At 40.4% G+C, this 21,960-nt stretch overlaps 1 protein-coding gene across 7 annotated transcripts in view; it reads right to left on the reverse strand.

The window, feature by feature from the left end:
* Nucleotides 1-523: 523 nt before the first annotated feature.
* The window catches only part of srpk1.S (SRSF protein kinase 1 S homeolog), an 82,971-nt gene continuing 61,534 nt past the window's right edge, over nucleotides 524-21,960 (reverse strand). For all 7 annotated transcript variants that reach the window (XM_018248210.2, XM_018248209.2, NM_001091653.1 and 4 more), the window contains 4 exon segments: nucleotides 11,760-11,867; nucleotides 6,523-6,592; nucleotides 4,662-4,754; nucleotides 524-1,258 (listed from right to left, as the gene is read on the reverse strand). In XM_018248210.2, the coding sequence (XP_018103699.1) occupies nucleotides 1,071-1,258; nucleotides 4,662-4,754; nucleotides 6,523-6,592; nucleotides 11,760-11,867 (459 nt within the window). In that variant the 3' untranslated portion in view covers nucleotides 524-1,070.

Raw genomic sequence — 21,960 nt, forward strand, 5'->3', positions numbered from 1 at the left:
CAAATATTCACCATTAACCCTTTTAGTGCCATAAAATGTAGATTCTATATAGCCGACATGTACAGAAAGATATTTATTTCATTTTACATATGATCTGTAAACTTTATCTTTTATAAGTAAAGCAATCTAGTAATATCTCTTTACTAGAGATAGCAAAGACATTTGAGCAGCATAAGCTACAGAATACTATTAAATCTACTGATGTGGGAGCAGTTACGCTGTACCTCAGACGAGGATTTTTAAAAAAACCAATGTAAAACACCATAATCTATTTTAGCCTAATATTATTATTATTATTATTATTAACATGTATTTATATAGCGCCAACATATTGCTAATAAACAGTAGACTAAAATGCTGTCTAAAGTAAACGTGGAATCTAAAGATCACTATTTTTTGTTTTTATAATAGAAAATGGTTATTTCCCCATGAGATAATATAACCCCTTATTTATGTGTAGAATTTTGATACAATGGAATAGGATACAGTTGGTATTGATGACACCTGTAGACACTGGAGAACACACAGTGAAATTATTTTATTTCTTGGAAACAATTCTGCAGACTGGACGGATACATTAACCCATAAAATAGAGTTAGTGCAGCCCATTTTAACAAAGAAAATACACAAAAGTTAATACATTTTAAATCTAGAAGGAATATTGTCACAATCCAAATGCACCAGTGGAATGTGTACCACAAGCTACAGAAGCATACCTGTTTTATTTGGGCCTTGTTTTTGAAAATTAGAGGTAGGCTTGTTTAATGAATGACAGCACAATGATGCCTTACATATTATTTGAGTAAATACTAGTTTACTTGCTCAACCTAAATTATGGGTGATTGTAGCAATTACTATTACTCCAGGAACTTATGTTCAGGCCTCCACAACCAAATATAATAACTTATATGGTAAACCAGAAATGTGAACAAGCTTTTCCTCCTTTTATAGCTTGGCAGAGATGAAGCTACTTTGGCAATAAAACAATTATCTCCTTTGGATCTATGCTCTGGTCTTCCAATTGTCAGAACACAGAATAATGAAACGATAAGAAAGCACATTCACTGACTTTACGAAGATAACAGCCAGGCATGATTCAAGCACTGAGAAGCGGTCACCCGCTTTTCTGGAGCCAATTCCAACATAGGCAGCAAGAAGTCTGTAAATCCAGCTGCATCCTCTTCTGCCCATTCATATTTCTCAACCAGAACTTCAAAAAGACCCCATGGCTTAAGCTTGGAAATGTGCTTCAAGTCACCTAAATAAGAGATTAAATTGTGAGTTGCATGTATAATTAAGTCTTCTAAGTATTTTTACCAACTAAACTTTCCCATCTCACCCCCTGCCACTTTTTAGTGTGGAGTGGGTTGAGAAAGGGCTGCATCGCTAATGCAGAAAATGCATAATAGCCAGCAGTGGCCAAGTGAAAAATGTATATCCATGTACGACCAGCTTAAAGAAATCTAAATCAATTGTCTTTTTGGTTTAATAAATTGTAAATCTGACAGTTCTCTACTATTTTCTTTCATTTATTGTTTAAAACAATACATAATTTTTTCTAGGTAATGTTCTACCAAACAAATTCACCTGAAAGTACAAAATATTTTTAAAAATCTGCTGCACATAAAGAACAAGGAAAGCTAAAGCACCAGGGATACTAGGGCTACAGCCCTAATTGCTATAGTGCACACACCCAGCCCTATTACTTGGGAGGTGATAAAGATGGCATACTTCCCAGTGAAGTTCCCCCTGAGAAGGCACTTATTTTATAGAAAAGGCACATAGGACTAATGTAAAAAGGTATAAACCAACAAAACAAAGATATAGCGGGCCTAAAAATTCAAAATAAGGAATATAAAATGGCAGCTTTTGCGGACGACCTGCTAATGTTTATCACTAAACCGAGAGTAACGCTTCCTAATCTAATGCTCTTGCTATCTAGATTCGGTAAAGTTTCCAACTTTAAAGTGAATACGAGTAAATCGGAAGCACTAAATATTAATCTCAATAAGGAAACTAAAACAGCAATAGAATTAAATTTTCCTTTTCGCTGGTCACAGGAGAAGATTAAATATCTGGGGGTGCAAATCACTAATGATCCAGCAGCTCTGTACCAGGTTAACTTTAATCCACTACTTAAAAAAGTGAACGATCAATTGGGCTCATGGAAAACACTGGGTCTAACCTGGTTTGGGAGGATACAGGCTATCAAAATGTTTATAATGCCACAAATATTGTATTTTTTGCAAACGATTCCAATCCAGGTACCTAAATCATTTTTTGATAAGGTAAAAGCATTATATAATAAGTTCATATGGGAAGGGAAAACTCCGAGGTGTAAGTATGATGGACTCACTGTATCTAAAGATAGAGGGGGTTTGGCAATACCGGACACCTATCTATACTATGTGTCAATTCACTTGGTAAGGACCCAGCATTGGTATAGGAAAAGCGAGGGTAAACAATGGATAGAAATAGAACAGGATTTGTCCAATATTCCATTAAGTAATTTGTTATGGTCACGTTCAACTACTATACCTAAGGACCTGGTGTCTCACCCTGTAATATCGGTTACATTATCATTGTGGTACAAACACAGAAAAGAGTACAACCTGATGTCCACTTTTCCGAGGCTACAACCCCTTGTGTTGAACCCGGACTTTCCCCCAAGTTTAGAACCTAAAGTGTTCATGAGATGGGGTCAGTTTCATGGGAGAGAATCAAGAATGGCGGATTTTTTTAGAGAAGGGCAGATTGATTGCATTAAGGGACATCCAAGAAATATGGGGTTCCCACCCAAGAGATTTGTGGTGTTATTATCAACTACACAACTTTTTTAACACACAAAATATAAAGCAGGATGAGATAGAAATGTCGGCATGGGAAAAAATATTGGAACTAAATAAATCAAAGACTAGCTCTATATCTCTAGTATACAAGCTCTTACTTTCAAATAAGGAACCATCCTATAATAAATACTTTGATGCGTGGGAAAAGGAAATGGAGATAGAGCTGTCCCCACAGGTTAGGAGGATAATAATGAATACATAAAACTTCCAGAGCCTCCTGAGTAAGAGAAATGTTGTACAAAGTGATTACCAGGTGGTATTACACTCCGGAAAAACTTCATAGGATCTTCCCAGCCATGTCAGGGGAATGCTGGAGATGTAAGTCGGAGGAAGGCACTTATAAACATATATGGTTCACATGTCAGAAAATTATCCCATTTTGGAAAAAGATGGTGGATAGGATAAATGAAATAACAGGCTCAGAGATTCACTATTCAAATATTAGGCTATTGTTGTTTCATATAGACAGCCAGGATAGAATGCTAGCAGACAGATTGACACTACATCTCTTACATGCAGCAATAGCTATGATACCAAAAAAATGGAACAGACACCTCCTTTAGAAATGGAATGGATGAATCTAGTGGAAGAAACCAGAAAACTAGAGGAGATTACGAGTCTACGGCATAATAATACACCACAATATCTCCAAACATGGGGACCATGGTTGGGAAAGTGGGAACTAGTTGGATGACAAGTTAGGACAAGATATAAGGGGTCAGTCTAAATGGGTATCCTAACCAAGCAGGTAAAGGTGTCTGGACATGATGAATTGTTTTACAGAAATGTATTATTCTGGGTTGTAAAGGATGTATTGACTGTAAATCTCTGTTTTTACTCCCCTTCCCCTTCTTTCCTTTTGTACCCTTTTTACCTTTTTATAATGAAAAGAAAACCAATAAAGAGAGATTTAAAAAAAAAAAAAAAAAAGGTATAAACCTATAAAACAAGTGGGGCAGCGGGAGCACTCCAGGCTAAAAAAAATATGTTGAAATACAATTCATTTGTATGGGATTTTTGAAAGTGTATATATCAAAGGTGAGTTCTACTATTCATCTATTGATAAATATCCTTCTAACAATCCTATAGGAATGAATAGAACATGGGTGAGTTTTTATTAAAATATGAACTCACATTTTGATGAATCTGATCCTAAATGACGTGTTGAAATTACATTCTGCATATTTTCATTTTAAAAAAATCCATGTTCCTATTTTTTACCATTAGAAAGCACTGAACTTGCCTCCCACCTACTTATAAACCACTCCGAAAACCGAAAATTAACAAGCCATTTTACTCAGATTTTCAGAGAGAACTGCACTAAAACCAGCATGCACAACGTTTGCTGCCTTCCTTCCTTAAATAAGGGATGTAATTGACACCAGTCTTTTCACAGAATGAATGACCTCACTAATTGAATTGGCTGGAACAGGGATAGTAAGTAGTGCATTTAGCTAACATAGCCGCTGAAGTATCAACTTTGGGGTGTGCTGTACCAACTGATGGTTCAACCCTTTAATCACAGTTCTGCTCCACACACCAGATTTAAAATCAGGCATCAAATACAAATTAGCCCTGTTAACACTTTCTGCCATAGGGTTGGGCAGGTTGCTGAGTGAGAAAAATATTGTGGTGTGTGCCTGTATTGTGTACTTTGCACCCTGCCTCACTGTTGATAAATGGACAGTGCAAATAAAAGATAAGATGTACACTGAGGGTGGTAACTAGAAATACATACTTTTAAAAGAAGTTATACGTTAGAGTGTTCTTTACCTTTGAGCTATTAGCTTTGGTTTGCCACAAACGGATTACCTTTTTTTGTGAAGAATTCCTTTGAATATTTTCCAGCCACAATGAGTTTCCGTGGGATTCGTCCTAGTAACTCGATGATCAACGCTATGTGGTCTGTGAGAGTGGGGCAAGGGAAGAATAAAGAAAATTGTAAAGGAAGTGAATGAAAAACGACCTAGAGAAAACTGCTAACTCTTCCAACCCGACTGGGAATAGCAATCAGAAAGAGAATGGGGAGAATGTGAAGCAAGGAGAAAACAAAGAAAAAGAAACACCTGAGCTATAAACTGCAAAGACATGCAGAATTCCATAATGTTTTCAAGGCTGCATACACATATGGGTTCTTTAATCTGATATGTCAGATAATCTAGTATATCATCTGCATGACAATGTTCTTCTTACCAAACTTAATTTATCCCCAGTAACCTTTTGAATTTAGTGCTCTCAAATTCATATGATCCCTCTCTCTGGGGGCTTTTCTTCTTGAACAGATTTAGAAATTACAAGCAAGTAATTTACTGATTTAGCACTCAAAGCAGGTCACATAGAGGAAGCAACGGAGAGGGAAAATTCAGAAAGCTTTTCGATACGCACAAAAGATGGGGTGGCCAGTGGAAAATACACTATGTGTGTCCCTTAGAGCTTAAAGGAGTTGATTACTTTGTTACAGATTGGGCAATTTCGATAAATGTTTGCAGCTGGTGTTTTTTTTTTTTTTTTATAGTTTTTATTATATTATATATATTATATTTTATTATATTATTTGATGCCTTCTCAAGCTTTGAAATAAGGTTTTGCAAACCCAAGCAACCAACATCTATTGCTCTGCAACATTATTATATTGTAATTGTTAATTTCCTTCATGTCCCCAAGGCAGCACTTACATGAGATGTCTACTGCCATGGGTAGAAAAGTCAACAGTGCTTCATCAAGCAGTAACAAATAATATGAAAATAGATTTAATGGCATAAGACGTATACTGTGGCTTTGAATGAGGAACTCCAAACACACTACACAAATCATGAAGAAAAGCAAGTAGCTGAGAAGGCTAATAACATGTATAAAGAATCACAGTAGACAGATCTGACATTGTCTGCTCTGTTGAAAAGGGCCAAGTTCTTTGCCAGGGGGCCGTGTTTTACATACAAAATATACAAGATTTTTCCAGTAATTACCAGGAATGTGGATGAGATGTAGACAAGCGGACAATTAATAGAAGATGTTTAACCTCGTTCCAGAGACACAAATCGTTTTGGCAATACATACCTCCCAACATTTTGGAAATAGAAAAAGGAACAAAAATGTTTGACCATGCCCATTTTTGTAGCCACACCCCCAAAATGTGGCATGTTATGAAAGTTGAAACATTTCTGTGTTTTTTTTTCAGTTACTAAAGTTCTGCTAATGAAGGTGAATTGCCCTTTAAGCGGCAAGTCAGTTTCCACAAAAGACCTGCGTATCTTAAATTGTTACAATTGCTTCTTTGCTTATCATAAATTGTTACAAAAGTATCTTTGCTTATCTTTAATTGTTACAAAGGTATCTAAGTACATATTCTGGACTCTGTCAAAAGCCAATAAAGTTTTAGAAACTTTTGTATATTTTTCTGGCTGTTCAGTGCAGGAGATCAAAGAGAAAGTCAGTACATTTCAGTAACAATCTGGGACTGTGGGTTGAGCTGTCCAAATCTGGACTGTCCAGAGAAAAACGAGACAGTTGGGAGCTATGGTAATAATGAAAATAGAGGTTGCGAATTTGTTTTTGTTTTTTTAAAAGAGACCACATTTATGAAAACCAGTTGTACATTTCTACTCTTTACTTAAACTCAGCTGTAATCTTCCAAATTCCATCTACCAAACCCTCCCACATGTCAACATCTTACCTTCATCTCGTGAGTAATTCTCTCCTGAATGAGGCTCGAAGAGGTAATCTCCAGTTGCCAACTCAAAAGCCTAAGGAAAGAAAATTAACCAGAAAATAACATAACTGATTCACAAAATTCAAAAACAGTTTACAACTATCTAAATTGTACTATCTGCAAGATTTCTAAACAGAAGGATATTTGCCCACTTGGTAAGTGGGCCCATGTCAATTTGCAGATTATAGCATACAGACCGCTAATTGATCTGTTTTGTGACAATTCATATGCAATCAAATGCAATGTTGATAACTATGTATAGTGGGCATTATATTTATCATTGCATTTATATTTATCATTGCAGGTAAGGATAGTTGCTGCCTTCATAATTTCCTGCTGAAAACTCTTACTATCTATATTTTGTTCCACAGAATTCCACATCACTTAAAAGGTATTAAACAACATTCATATTACACTTAAAGTCAACTTACATACATATGGCAAAACCCCAAAATAGCTGTATTAATTTTATATTAATATAGTGATGTAAAAATGTAGATAAATGCCTGACATGAAAAGCAATACAGCATCAAAAAAAACCTTTGCCTCATGTAAACTGAAGCAAATATGAATAAAATGCAAATAAGGTGATATAAGTAGCAACCGCATAAAATTTTCAAAACATCATGAATTATTAGATACTTGAATTATGATTTAGCATACCATAGGACACACAGCTAGTATGTGGTTAAAGTTATTGTGTCATGTTTTATGGTTTACTTTTTATTTCTAAATTACACTGCTTACATTGCAAATGAACTACCATTTCAAAATTTATCCTTAAACCAATAAATGTATGTTTGTTTGTTTTTTTAGCTGCAATATTGCTTTGGAGGCAGCCATCTCAGTGAATTGTGCCTGATTCTGAGCTTTGAGAAAGAGCCAGCAGTTAAGGATGGAACTGCTTTGAGACAGCTTTTGTTTCTCCCCTTCTCATTGTTTTTCACCACGGCCCAGGTCGTACTCAACTACCCACCTAGTGGTAGACATGACAATATCAACCAAGCAGAAAAAAAACAGGGTTTTTGATGCTGGTTTAGCAATGCAAACAACTCCTAGAACAGAGGTGCCAGGTTGCAGCTATTTGGTTAGCTGCCCATTTTTCTGTTGCTGGATGCTGATGAGCTGCTTGCAGTGTAGCAGAAAAGAGTGGCTGAATTTTATCAGAGCACAAGTCACATGGTTTGGGGGTACATTGGAAATGGACATCATGTTTAGCCCCATGCCAGATTAAATTGAATCAAATTAAATATAAAAAAAACCTTTGTTCTTTTTAAAAAATGGCCCACTCAGTGCAGAATGTTTAAAAAAAATAGGGATGCACCGAATCCAGGATTCGGCCTTTTTCAGCAGGATTCGGCCGAATCCTTCTGCCTAGCCGAACTGAATCTGAATTAGCATATGCAAATAAGGGCCAGGGAGGGAAATTACATGACTTTTTGTCACAAAACAAGGAAGTAAAAAAAATGTTCCGCTTCCCACCACTAATTTGCATATGCAAATCTTTCGCAAAGGATTCGGGGGTTTGGCCAAATCCAAAATAGTGGCAAAATTTCCCACTAAAAAAAAAACATTTTCCCCGAAACAGCATCCATTTAACAAAAAAATGCCAATGGACCTTAATGTCTTCACTTAAGTAAGAGTAAATTTACAAGTAACGTAGTAAGTTAGGTTAAAAAAGAAGACACCTCTTAGGTCTATATAAAACCAGCTTAACTATTAATCGATCCAGAGGAAGGCAAAACACCCCCTAATTTTCCTCATCTGACACTTCTCTAATTCACGCCAATAGCATAATGATGACCATGGCTGCCATTAGAATTCACCACCTATCCCCCACCCATCACTGGTTGGCCAGGGTCCCTACAAGTTCTAAAAAAAAATATAACATTGCACTTTCTTCTGGTGGACCCCCCTGGTCTGCTCTCATTTGCGAGTGAAGTCCCAGTAAAGCCAATCTGGGGATTGGATAAGATGGAGGGGAGTTTCAAACTTCACATTCTGCAGCTCACTGACAGCAGGTGCCTGGCTATCCAAGTAAGTGCAGCACGGCCAGGCGCCCCTTAGAACCCCAAACCATCCCGATCAGAGACAGTTTGTACCCCCTGTAAGGTGGCCCTCATGATGACACTCAGACCAGTCGCTGGATCAGTTTGTACTAAGAGTTAAATCTAATAACCCTGTATTTCCTTACTGGATAAAAAGCCACCCAACCCCTTCTTGAAGTGATATAATGTATCTGCCAGTAGATCCACTTCAGGGAGAGAATTTCACAGCTTCAAATTAAAAACCCTTCTCAAACGATTATTTTCAGAATAATAGCAGTGTGTACATCTCAAAATCCTTATAATAGCTTTTATTTCCATACACGCAAATGCATTGGGAACAATGCATATCTTTGGTTTTAATCAAAACAAACATTTTTCTTCAAAAACAAACATCCACTGTATAGATCTTGCTGTCATTTGAATCACTGAATGTTGTATAACCACCGAGAACTGCGGCACTTCTGTGTTGCATGGAGCCGGCCAACTTCTGGCACCTGTTTCATTCCACAATTGTACTGCATTTCTTGGTTTTGCCTTCTTGGCATTTTTTTCGTCACTCCACAAGTTTTCTATTGTATTAAAAGAACAGTTCAGTGTGAAAATAAAAAATTGGGTAAATAGATAGGCTGTGCAAAATAAAAAATGTTTCTAATATAGTAAGTTAGCCAAAAATGTAATGTACAAAGGCTGGAGTAAACAGATGTCTAATAAAACAGCCAGAACCCAACTTCCTGCTTTTCAGCTCTATAACTCTGAGTTAGTCAGCGACTTGAAGGGGGGCCACATTTCTGTTCAGTGAGTTTGCAATTGATCCTCAGCATTCAGCTCAGATTCAAAAGCAACAGATATGACCCATGTGCCCCCCCCCTCAAGTCTCTGATTGGTTACTGGTAACCAGTCAGTGTAAACCAAGAGAGCCGAAAAGCAGGAAGTAGTGTTCTGACATGTTATACATCAAATCACTCCAGCCTTCATACATTACATTTTTGGCTAACTAACTATATTAGAAACATTTTTTATTTTGCACAGCCTATTTACCCAGTTTTTATTTTTACACTGAACAATTCCTTTAAGGTCCAAAGATTGGGCTGGCCATTCTATAATGTCAATCTCGTTGGTCTGGAACCAAAATGTTGCTTGTTTACTGGTGTGTTTGGGGTTGTTGTCTTGTTGAAACATGAGTTTCAAGGGCATTTCCTCTTCAGCATAAGGCTACATGACATCTTTGAGTATTTTGATATATTGAAACTGTTCCATGATCCCTGGTATGTGATAAATAGGTCCAACAGCACAACATTAGAAACAGTCCCATATCATGATGTTTGCACCACCAAGCTTCACTTTCTTCACAGTGTACTGTGGCTTAACTCAGTGTTTGGGGGTTGTCCGACAAACTATCTACGGCACCTAGACCCAAGAAAAACCAATCTTGCTTTCATCAGTCCACAAAATGTTGCGCCATTTCTCTTTAGGCCAGTCAATGTGTTATTTGGCAAATTGTAACCTCTTCAGCACATCTTCTTCAAAGATGGGTCTTTGTGGGGGCTTCTTGCCAACAACTTGGCTTCACATAGGCGTCTTCTAATTGACCTTCTTTGATCTTCCTGGACATAGGTAATAAGTATTAAACAGGTTTACTGAAATGTATTTAATACTTAGTAGAAAAGCATTTGTTGGTAATGACAGCTTCAAGACCTCCTTTATGGAGAAACTAGTCGCATGCATTGCTCAGGTGTGATTTTGGCCCATTCATCCACACAAACTTCTTCTTCATATCTTGAATATTCCGAGTACCTCTTTTATACTTTCACGAGAATTTCAATTGGATTCAAGTCAGGTGATTGAGTCAATCTAACAGCTTTATTTTCTTTCTCTGAAATCAGTTAAGAGTTTCCTTGGCTGTGTGTTTGGGATCATCGTTTCATCTTCAGAATCCTTTCTTTAATTATATGAAGTCTGTCATAGCCCCAAACCAAGATATTCCCACCTTCAAACTTCACTGTTGGTATGGTGTTTTTGGGGTGATGTGCAGTGCCATTTCTTCTCCAAACATGGTGTATGCAATGACAACCAAACAGTTAAATTTTGGTCTCATCTCACCAGACTATATTCTCTTCCACAATTTCATGTTTCAAATATTGCGCAAAAAACTTTAAACAAGCTTCAAAATTATTTTTCTTCAGTAGTGGAGTCTTGTATGGTGAGCATGTATAGAGGCCATGTCAGTTGAATGCATTACCTGATAATTCAAGGACTTTCTGAAGCTCTTTGTGAGTGACCCTTGGCTGTTGGACAACTATTCTGGTTATTCTTTTGATTTCTCCGTCAGAAATCTTGAGAGGAGCACCTGGTCGTGGCAGGTTTAGGGCGAAATTAAGTTAACAGTAACCAATGTTATCACTATGTTTTGCAACAATAAGGCTGTGAGGGTCTTGAGAGAGCTCTTTGCTTTTACCCAACATGAGATACCTTTTTATAGGCAATCAACAAGGACTAAACCAGTTGATATTAATTTGCAATGATGTGGGACAGAATTGATTTCTAAATATTGACCGGTTTCTTGGCTTGCCATGCCTTTTTGCACCACCTTCTTCATGTGTTCAATACTTATTCCCTGTGTCATTCCACATAACCTACATTTATGGACTTATTTATTTTCAGTTCTTTGTTCGTGAGGGTTACTTGGGTTGTTACCAACATATCAACAGCCCCATTAGAAATATATTTACTGAGAAAAACATTGATATGTTCAATACTAATTTTCCACACTGTACATTACAAGTGACCAGACATCTCAGCAGGAATCTTTGCAACTGGGCACCCTGTCAGGGGCGCTCAGGCAGCAACAAAATGTAAGTTATTAGGGGCGGCAAAAAGTGGCTCCTGGTAACTTTAAGAGCCAAAATTTAAAACGTTTATATCTGAATTTCAGCTCTGCTAGTTATAAAAGTGCAATCATACTCTCCACACTGCACACACATCAAATACAGCATGTTACAGTCAAAAGAATTTGTTTTAGATTTTAATAAATGTAAACCAAATGCACTCCATTGCAGATTCACTCACATAGCAACAGAATGCTCTGAAAATTAACTAAACACAGTCAGAGTTGAAGCTGAAGAATGTAAAAGAAAAAATAAATTGGCTACTCACCATACATGCAGTGCTCCATATATCTGCAGGTGTACTATAACCTGAGCCAATAAGAACCTCCAGAGATCGATACTGCCTAGTTTGTATATCCTCTGTGAAGTGCTTTTGCTAAAAGGCAGAATAAAACATTTATTTTGATTTTGAAAGATCCTTTGCCAAAATTACTTGAAAATTACCTAAACACAGTAACCTAAGGTTGAACATAAATCAATAAATAAATCCAATCATAAACCATTACTGATGTTTAAAGGATTGGTTTGTGACACCTCCACATGTGAAAAAAAGACTTAAAAATAATCAAATCAATGAAGTCAGTATGCCATGTATTCAGGCCCACACTGGCTATCTAGCAGTCCAGGCAAATGTCTGGCGGGACGTTAATTTAGGGTTAAGTGGGTAGGGGACATGAAGCTGCCGAATGGAAGCAGAAGCCGCCAAACGGAATGCTGAGAATGAAGAAGCTGTTGTCGCCTAGAGGGAAGATGACCGCCTGCCAATTTTTAAAGGTAAGTTTCCAATGAAAATCATTTTTATTTCAATCCCGGCCACAGTGGTGTTTTAAAATTTTATAGGGGGAAAGCCCTGATTGCAAATTTTTTTTTCCTGACATAATGAATAAAAAAAATCTTCTTAAATGGGCAATACACTATTTTTTGAAAGATTTTATTTATTTGAAATTTTAACAAGAAAAAAGGGAAAGAGAGGAGAGAGAAAGGGAGAGAGAAGAGAAGAAAGAGAAGAAGCAGAGTCTCAAGGGTCGGTGAGAGCGGGCAATGTCATAAAGTACATCGTTCAAGCCAAAACAGTTACACTTGTAATACAATACAGATACATATACGTCACATTGTTAAGCTTGGGCTGAAACCCAAGTTCCCCAAATCTCATCAAACTTTTTAGGGCATCCCCTCGTAATGTAAATCAACTTTAGCTTTGAGAGAGAGTCATTGATTAACTGTTTCCAGAAGGTGAGGGTGGGAGCAGACATCGACTTCCACTGCAGCAAGATCGCCTTCTTGGCATAATATAGTGATTGTAAATAGCACAGTCTTTGGTACTTACTCATAGTACCTTCTGTTACAATACCCAGTAGACACGTAAGAGGAGAACAAATGCCCGGGAGATCCAGAGCTGTCGTCAGGTATAGCGTTACAGCACCCCAGAACTGCTGGATCTCTGGGCATTCCCAGAAGACATGAAGATACGTTCCTGTTGCGTTACCGCATTTGGGGCAAACATCCAAGGCATTGGGGAACATCTTAGCCAATCTATATGGGGTATAGTACACTCTATTTAGAAACTTTATTTGGATAAATCTATCCCTCATTGAAATTGCTATATCAGGCACTTGTTTCAGCGCATCCCTCCACATTTCCTCATCCAATTCAGGGATGTCCCTTTCCCACTTGTGTCTAATTTTATCTAAGGGCTTAGTGCCCGCATTCAATAGTAGAGTGTAACACATAGAGAATGGTTTCCGCAGCCCTGCCTTGAGTAGGTACTTCTCTAGCGTTGTTTCCACAGTCGGTAGTGGCCTAATAGGGAATTGTGTTAAGAATGCATGCTTAAGTTGTAAGTAGCGGAATAACATGTTGGAAGGGAGATTGTACTCTTGTTTTAGATTCGGGAACGGTTTAAGTTCTCCCCCTGCCACAATATCCCCAGAACCCTGATACCATAATTGGCCCAACAACTAACATCGGGGACAAGTTGAAATTGGGGTAAATTACTATTGCCCCATAAGGGGGTCCAAATGGACCAGGATAAAGGGTCTGTCTTTACCAACTGCAGTGCTTTTTGGTACGCCCGAGCCACAGTTAGCATAGGCAAAGTAGCGGTATAGTACAGGGACGGCCCCCTATATAGTGACCGAGCCAGACCTTCAAAGGAGCCTACTGCCGCTGCCTCTAAAACCACAGCTTGGTTATCCAGTTTTGGATTCAGCCACCAATGTGCAAAGACCAGTTGACTAGCCAGAAAGTACAATTTGAGGTCCAGTAGGGCTAAACCACCTCCTGTTATGGGGACACAAAGTGTCTTGAATGCTATACGTGGATGCCCCCCCGCCCATAGGAAGTTTCTGAGCAGACCCTCTACCCGTTTGAACCATCCTGCTCGTGGAGTTATAGGCGAGTTCTGAAAGGCATAAAGAAATTTCGGTAAGCTAACCATCTTGAAAATATTCACCCTACCGGGCAGGGAGAGTGGGAGCTCTTGCCACGTATCTAGTTTGGCAGAAAGTGCCTTCACTATAGGGTCTAAGTTGAGAGCAGTATATTGCTGCAGGTCCCGGTGGATCTCTATTCCCAGATATTTGAAAGTATCAACTACTTGCAAGTTCCCAATTCTCGTGGGGCAATTCCCTGGAAGCGGATCAATAGGAAAAATAACCGATTTACATTCGTTGACCCTAAGTCCGGAAAAGTCGCCAAAAGTGGCTACTGTTTGCAGGAGGGCTGTAAGAGCTTGATTAGGGTTCGCCAGGTAAATTAACATGTCATCCGCATAGAGAGACAATTTTTCTGCCACCGGTCCCAACCTAAGCCCCTCAACCTGCCGGTTAGCTCTGATTTGTATTGCTAAGGGCTCTATGGCGAGAGCAAACAATAATGGCGACAAGGGGCATCCCTGCCGCGTACCCCTTTCCAAGTGCACCACGTTGGACAGAACCCCATTCACCAAAACTCTCGCCTGAGGACGTGCATATAAGGCACGAATCCAGGTCCTGAACCTCGGACCTAAGTTATAGCACGCCAGTACTTCCCATAGGTACGACCAATCCACAGTGTCGAAGGCTTTAGCCGTATCAAGCGACACCACCACCCTCTGCCCCCTATTTTCATGCTGAAGTGTCAGATTAGTATAGAGACGTCTCAAGTTAATATTGGTGGACTTATTGGGCATGAAACCAGTTTGATCTGGGTGGACAAGATCTTCAATCACACCCTTGAGCCGGTTAGCCAAAATCTTGGCAAATATTTTAAGATCGCAATTAAGTAAGGAAATGGGGCGGTACGAGTCACATTGATCAGGTGCTTTACCAGGTTTAGGGATTAACGTTATATAAGCCTGGTAGCAGGAGTCGGGCAGTGCTGTGGTTGGAGTAATATCATTAAACCAGGCATTTAGTTTGGGGGCAAGCAGGTTACTGTGCTGCTTATACCATTCACCTGGAATGCCATCGGGGCCAGGCGTTTTATTTGGTGGCAGGTCCTTAATGGCCTGTTCAATCTCGTCTAGGGAAATGTCTATATCAAGATGAGCTCCCTGTTCATCAGATAATCGGGGGAATCCAATGGAGCTAAGATACTCAGCAAGGGCAGTGGGGGGTGCAGAGGGAGGGGCGGCATATGTGGATTGGTAGTATCGGCCAAACGTATCAGCAAGTTCTTGCCGTTCAGTAACCAGGTCACCAGAACTATTATACACTCCTCTTATGACAGTGCGGGAAAGAGCCCCCCTCGCCAACATTGCTAACAGCTTCCCATTTTTGTCACCTTTATCGAACCAAACAGCATTTCGATAGAGCTCCTTCTGGGAAAATTTATCTACATATAGTAAGTCAATTTGCCTTTGGGCTGCGGCCATCTGGGTTGCCGTTTCAGCAGAAGGAGTCTCAGCTAGCTCCCTCTCCGCCTCCAATAGCCTAGTACGGGATTGTGCCATCTCCTCATCTACCTGTTTCCTTACTGATTTGATAAGCGATACATAAGTCCCCCTAACAAAGGCCTTAGCCGCATCCCAGACTACCAAGTCGGACGCCGTGCCCTCATTAGCCTCCCAGTAGAAAGTCAATGCATGAGAGATGTCCTCAACCAATTTGGGGTGCTGCACCCATTTAGGAGATAGTCGCCACTGCATGTCGCCGCGAACGGGTTTGGTTCTGATCCTTAATCGCATGGGAGCATGGTCAGAGCATATTCTGGGTAATATCAGCACCTCCTCTGTTACTTGCAATATCTCATTAGTGACTAGATATAAATCTATACGGGAGAGAGCAGCCGTAGCTGACGAATAGCATGTAAATTGGGTGGACTGTGGATTCTTCCATCGCCAAGCATCGGTTAATCCCAAAGTCGCAGCCCACTGGGCAAAAGAGAGTGAGTCATGGGGGTTGGGCTTAAGCCTATCTGCGTCAGGGTCCAGGACCATATTAAAGTCCCCCGCCCAAATCGTGGGGAAGTGGCCAAACATAGCTACCTTTAGTGCTATTTCATTTAACAGTTGTGCATCCGCTGGGGGGGGGGAAGGTACACATTAATTATAAGATAGGAGGCACCTAAAATCTGAGCATGGAGTATTAGGTATCGGCCAAACCTGTCAGAAGTTAGGCCTTCCAGCTGGAAGTTGAGGGATTTCCTGACAAGGATCGCCACCCCCCTAGAGTGGGAAGAGTACTCTGAAGTATAAGCAGCTGACACCCAGTGGCGTTTAAGGGCACGTGTGCGTTGCCCAACCAAGTGCGTTTCCTGGAGGAGCATGAGGTCTGCGCCAGACTTTAACGTATCTAAGATAACTGATCTCTTAACCTTGTTATTTAGCCCTCTGACATTCCATGTAAGAACTCTAAAGTTATCAGTAGCCATGTAGAAAACAATACAATTCGATTGAGGTAGGCCAACCGGGGCAACCCCACGGCTTCAGCCCACAGCATGGCAGACGTACACCAAACGTAGGCGAATTGTCATAGGCGTCGAGCCCGGGGGTGCCCCCGCCACCCAACCCTACCACAGTATCACATTGATTCACTTCGACCCTTGAGACAAAGATTAAGGAAAGAAAGAAAGCAGAGATTATATATATGAAATACATTCCCCAAAGAAAAACAAAAAAACCCCCCTCCCGGTATCTTCCCCCAAAGTGGAGATACATTAATCCCCGAACGTTTCAACCAACAAGAGTGAGGTCTGGAGTAGGTCCCAACAGTTACTTAGTTAGAGCTCCGAACCAAAAAAAGAAGGGAAGGAGCAAAAAAAGAAAAATAAAAACCAAAAAGAAAAAAAGTAAAGCTCACACCATCATAGCAAGCACGGTAATACGGGCTAGAGGGTCAGATTCGTCTGGAGCGCCCAAAAATTAGTCCGATAGAATCAAGCCTTATAACTCAGACACAGTCCCACTAATTCAAAGTGGCAGGTATCCATATGGGAAGTGGGAGAGGAAAAAAAAAAAAAAAAAAAAAAGGGGGAAAAAACAATCCGGGCAAGCGTGGCATAGCATTTGGAGGTAACCATAGTGATTCACAGTACGGATGGAAACGGGGATTCTCACAGTGCCTGCCAAAGTCTCAACCAGTAGAAGCACACTTACATCCTGAGCAAGGGTAGATCAAAAAGCAACAAAAACAGTAAACAGACGCTTCAGGTACAGCCTGAGCTGACTAGCGAAGAAGCCTTTGCAACCTGGGCCCCGCGGCCCTCAATAAAGGCCCATGTAACAAACAGTGTAGTGCCATAGACATACTGTACCAGGCCACGGTCCAGGAGCAACTCATGGATGGCTCACATGAGCAGACAGGATAGCAGCCGAGCTAAGGTTGTGGATTCCGCGGCGGAGCAGGTCTACGGTCCAGCCAGTCAGCCACCAACTCAGGCTTGTCGAAGAAGAGCGACTTGTTTCCCTCTTGTATCCGTAGCTTGGCTGGAAACATCATGGAGTATTCGAGCCCCAAATCTCTAAGTCGGCGTTTGATTCCCTGATAGGAACTCCTTTTCTTTTGGACTACTGAGGAGTAATCCGGGTAGAGCGACACTCGGGCTCCTTCAAACAAAATATCTCCCTTCTTCCGTGCCGCCCTAAGGGCTGCATCCCTATCCCGATAATTCAGGAGCTTAAGGAGAAAGGCTCTGGGGGGCGCCCCCGGTGGTAGGGGCCTCATGGGAACCCTGTGCGCCCGTTCCACAACAAATTGTGATGAGAAAGTCTCCTGTCCCAGCGTATCCTTGAGCCACTGCTCAGCGAAGAGCTCCGGATTGGGCCCCTCTGCGCGTTCAGGAAGGCCTACAATTCTGACATTGGACCTTCTCTGTCTATTCTCCAGGTCGTCAATTCTGTCAGTGGCTGTTTGCAGGAGGCCCTTAAGCTGTGCAATATCCCCCGGGACCCGATCTGTACGGTCCTCCAGCCCCTCCACCCTCTCCTCCAAGCGCCCCGTGCGCTCTCTCATATTCTGCATGTCCTGCTTAATGAGGGAGAGGTCAACTTTAAGTTCCTCCAATTTGGAGGTGAATGTGGCAGCCAGCGTAGTTTGACAGTGCGTAATAGCTGCCATTAAATCAGCAGGAGAGGGGTCTGGGGGTGCAGCCACATCTGCTGATGGAGGTTCAGGCGGCAAGGGAGGAGGGGACGGGGCCCGCTGCGGGGCGCAGGCTGAGTCGGCGCCATCTTGGGGAATCACTCGTGCATACTGTTCAAGCCGCACGGCTGCTTCAGACTTATTAGTGCGCGTGTTCTTACCCATCATCGATGCGCTCGGGATGCAGCGGATAAGAGACTCACTTGTGCCACAGATTCTGCGTCAAAGGTGCTTGCTAATGGGCAGACAGGATAACGGAGGTTCGGAGCTCCTCAAAAGTGCGTGCTGCTAGTTCGCCATCAGGCCACGCCCCCCGGGCAATACACTATTAATTTAACTTAAATTATGATGTTGCATCTGTCCTTTATTTTATGTTTATTATTATTAATTATGGTTATTGTATAATTTAGATTTTTGTTCCAGTTGGTAAGTTTGGCAGCTACCTGGTTGCTAGAGTTCAATTCCCCCAAGCAACCGGGCAGTGGGCTGAATGAGAAAATAACATAATATAATATACAATAAGTTAAATTAAAGGTGAATTACTTCTACTTAAGGTGAAGAGGGTGTAAAACGATCTACTTGGTGATTTTATGTTCAGTTTAAGGGGTGGTTCACCTTTAAGGTAACGTTTATTATGCAATAGAACGGCAATTCTAAGCAACTTTTCAATTGGTTTTCATTATTTATTTATTTTAGTTTTATAGTTATTTTTCTTCTGAATCTTTGCAGCTTTCAAATGGGCATTGCCGACTCCCTTCTAAAAAACAAATGTTCTGTAAAGCTACAAATGTATTGTTATTGTTACTTTTTATTATTGATCCTTCAATTCAGACTCTCTCCTATTCATATTCCAGTCTTATTTAAATCAATGCATGGTTGCTAGGGTAATCTGGACCGTAGTTACCAGATTGGTTAAGATGCAAATTGAAGAGCTGCTGAATAAAAAGCTAAATAACTCAAAAAACTTCAATAATAAAAAATGAAAATAAATTGCAGATTGTTTCAGAATATCACTCTCTAAATCATACTAAAAGTTATCTCAAAGGTGAACAACCTCTTTAATGCTTTGACTTGCATAGGTAAAACCCCACAGGATCGCCATCCGCTCTTGCCCCTTCCCGTTTTCTCTTACTCTGCATACTCATTTATATTACTTCATTTTTATTTTAATCAGTGTTTATTTGGAAAACTTTAAATAAAATCTTTCACCTCCCTCCAAACTTTAAATAAAAGTAATACTCCCCAGAAAATCACTAAAGCTGGGAGTAGAACAGATGGCTACGGATGGTAAAGGGCAGTATGTAGTACTCAAATGCAAACTCTATGGGCAATGTTTTATACTGATCAGAGGGGGGTCAGCTGGTTGATAAAAACAAATTAAAAGAGCATATTCTGTATTCATATTTTTCTTCTGTCTACACAAATGAGGAACCAGTCATTGAAGGTTTCTTTATTAATAGTCCTAATTCTAGTAATACAAATAATGATGCATGGTTCACACATGAGGAAATTCAAAAGAGACTAGAACATGTTAAGATAAACAAAGGTCCTGAGCCAGATGGTATTCATCCCAGGGAGTGGTCTCCCTGGGAGTGGTCTCACTGGACACTGCCAAGGCATTTGATATGGTTGAGTGGTCCTACTTATGGGAGGTCTTGGGGCACTTTTGGGCTAGGAAACAGGTTTATAGGATGGGTCCAGTCACTATACAACTGTTAAGGTAAACTCCTTCCTCTCAGACACCTTTCAGTTACATATAGAGGAACCAGGCAGGGATGCCCATTGTCCCCTCTCCTCTTTGCTTTAGCAATTGAGCCACTGGCTATCCAGATACACAAAGATGCAAACATCAGGGGCCTTGAACTGGGAACGCTGGAGGAGAAGGTATCATTATATGCGGACGATATGCTGGTGTATTAAGCAGACCCAGAGGAGTCCTTACAGAAACTGCTAGTTTCAAGTTGACAAGTATGGTGAATATTCAGGTCTAAAGGTGACCGGGAAAATCCATCACTCCCTATTAACGACAGTATCCCCCTGCCTTCTCAGGCCTCCCTCCCACTGAAATGGATCCACTCCTTTAAATATCTGGGCATTGAAATCCAGAAATATCTCAGTGGATACATAGCATACAATTTAGACCCAGTGCTACAAGACTATCAACGAAAAACAATCTTTGTTTGACCTGCATAAGTTCCTATATAAGTTGCATAACTCCCCCATATAAATCCTACAAGCATGGTTTAAAGGACCAGTAACATCAAAAAATGAAATTGTTTTAAAGTAAAAATATAATGCAGTGTTGTCCTGCACTAGTAAAACTTATGTGTTTGCTTCAGAAGCATTACTATTGTTTCTATAAATAAGCTGCTGTGTAGCCATGGGGGCAGCTATTCAAAGGAAATAATGCTCAAGTTACACAGCAGATAGCAGATAAGCTATGTAGAACATAATGCTGTTATCCATTATTTATCCTGTGCCATATAGCCGTTTTTCAATTTCCGCCATTGCTACTCAGCAGCTTGTTTATATGAACTATAGTAGTGTTTCTGAAGCAAACAGAGCAGTTTTACCAGTGCAGGGCAACACGACATGATATTTTCATTACTTTAAAACAATTTCAGCTTTTGGTGTTAATGTTACTTTAAACAAATTGACAAAATAACTACTTTTATGCTCACTGGTGGCTCACTCCTGATAGAAGCAGCTAGTGCCACTTCTTTAGAGGCCCTGGCGAACCACCTGTATAGGAGCGAGAGGTCCGCCTTCCCTACTACCCCCTCAATGATTTCTGTCATCAAAATCTTTGGGATATACTTAAAGCAATTTTACCCATGGCCTGGTCCCCCGGAACCCCCTATGGGGAAACAGAAACCTAACACACTTACTCAATTTTTCTCAGGCAGAAGTATGTGCCTGGAGAGAATTAAATACCTAGAACAAGTAGTAGAAGGTGGTCAGCTGAAGTCTTTTCAGGAGCTTAAAGTATCACATCAGCTAACGTCCAACATGTTATTTAGATACATTCAGCTGAGACATGCCTTTCGTACCCAGTTTCCCACTGTGCCTCTAGACAACACACAGAGTCAGTTGGAACTCAATCTCAGGCGACCTGCCTTACGAAAGGCTGTCACCCTGATTTACACAATCTTGGGTAAGTTTTCAAAATCCCCCTTATATGAACTCTGTTTAAAGTGGTCAGCGGATGTCCAAAGATAGATGAAGAAGCTTGGGAGGAAGTCTTAGACCAGGTTCCTGAACATACAATCTCTAACAGAGACAGATGGATACAAATAAAATTCATAGAACATATTTGACCCCTCAGAGATTGGCAAAGATTTATCTGGGCACCCCGGACACTTGCTATAAATGTGATGCTGATATTGGTACTCTTATGAACGTATTCTATTCCTCATATCCAGAGGTGTTGGGAACAAATTCTAAGTTTCATAGTATCCAACTTTGCCCTCCCCAACATAAGATCCTCACAATTGTGCCTAATGGGATATACAGGCCCCCTTATGCTGAAATCTTATCAGAGACGCAATAAGAACACCACTATATTTGAATGTATAAATAACCATGCAATGATTGAAAAATAGATTTTTGTACTTACCGTTAAAACCTTTTCTCTTGTCCTACATTGGGGGACACAGGCACCATGGGGATGAAGATCCTGTTGCTTGGAGAAAGGACACTAAAAGGTTAAAGTGGCTCCTCCTCCTCCTGCTCTGGGCTTCATCCCCGCCTACCTCCTCAATCCTCAGTTTTCTGACCGAAGAAGAGATGACGAGCCCTACCAATTGCCCATGTGAAAAGAAGGAGCACCTCCCCAATGCAAGCTAAGCACGGTATGAACCACCTGCTGTTTGAACTTGTTGGTATTTGAACAATAAAAATTATATAAGA

Source organism: Xenopus laevis, chromosome 2S, assembly GCF_017654675.1.
Source record: "Xenopus laevis strain J_2021 chromosome 2S, Xenopus_laevis_v10.1, whole genome shotgun sequence".
Taxonomy (NCBI): domain Eukaryota; kingdom Metazoa; phylum Chordata; class Amphibia; order Anura; family Pipidae; genus Xenopus; species Xenopus laevis.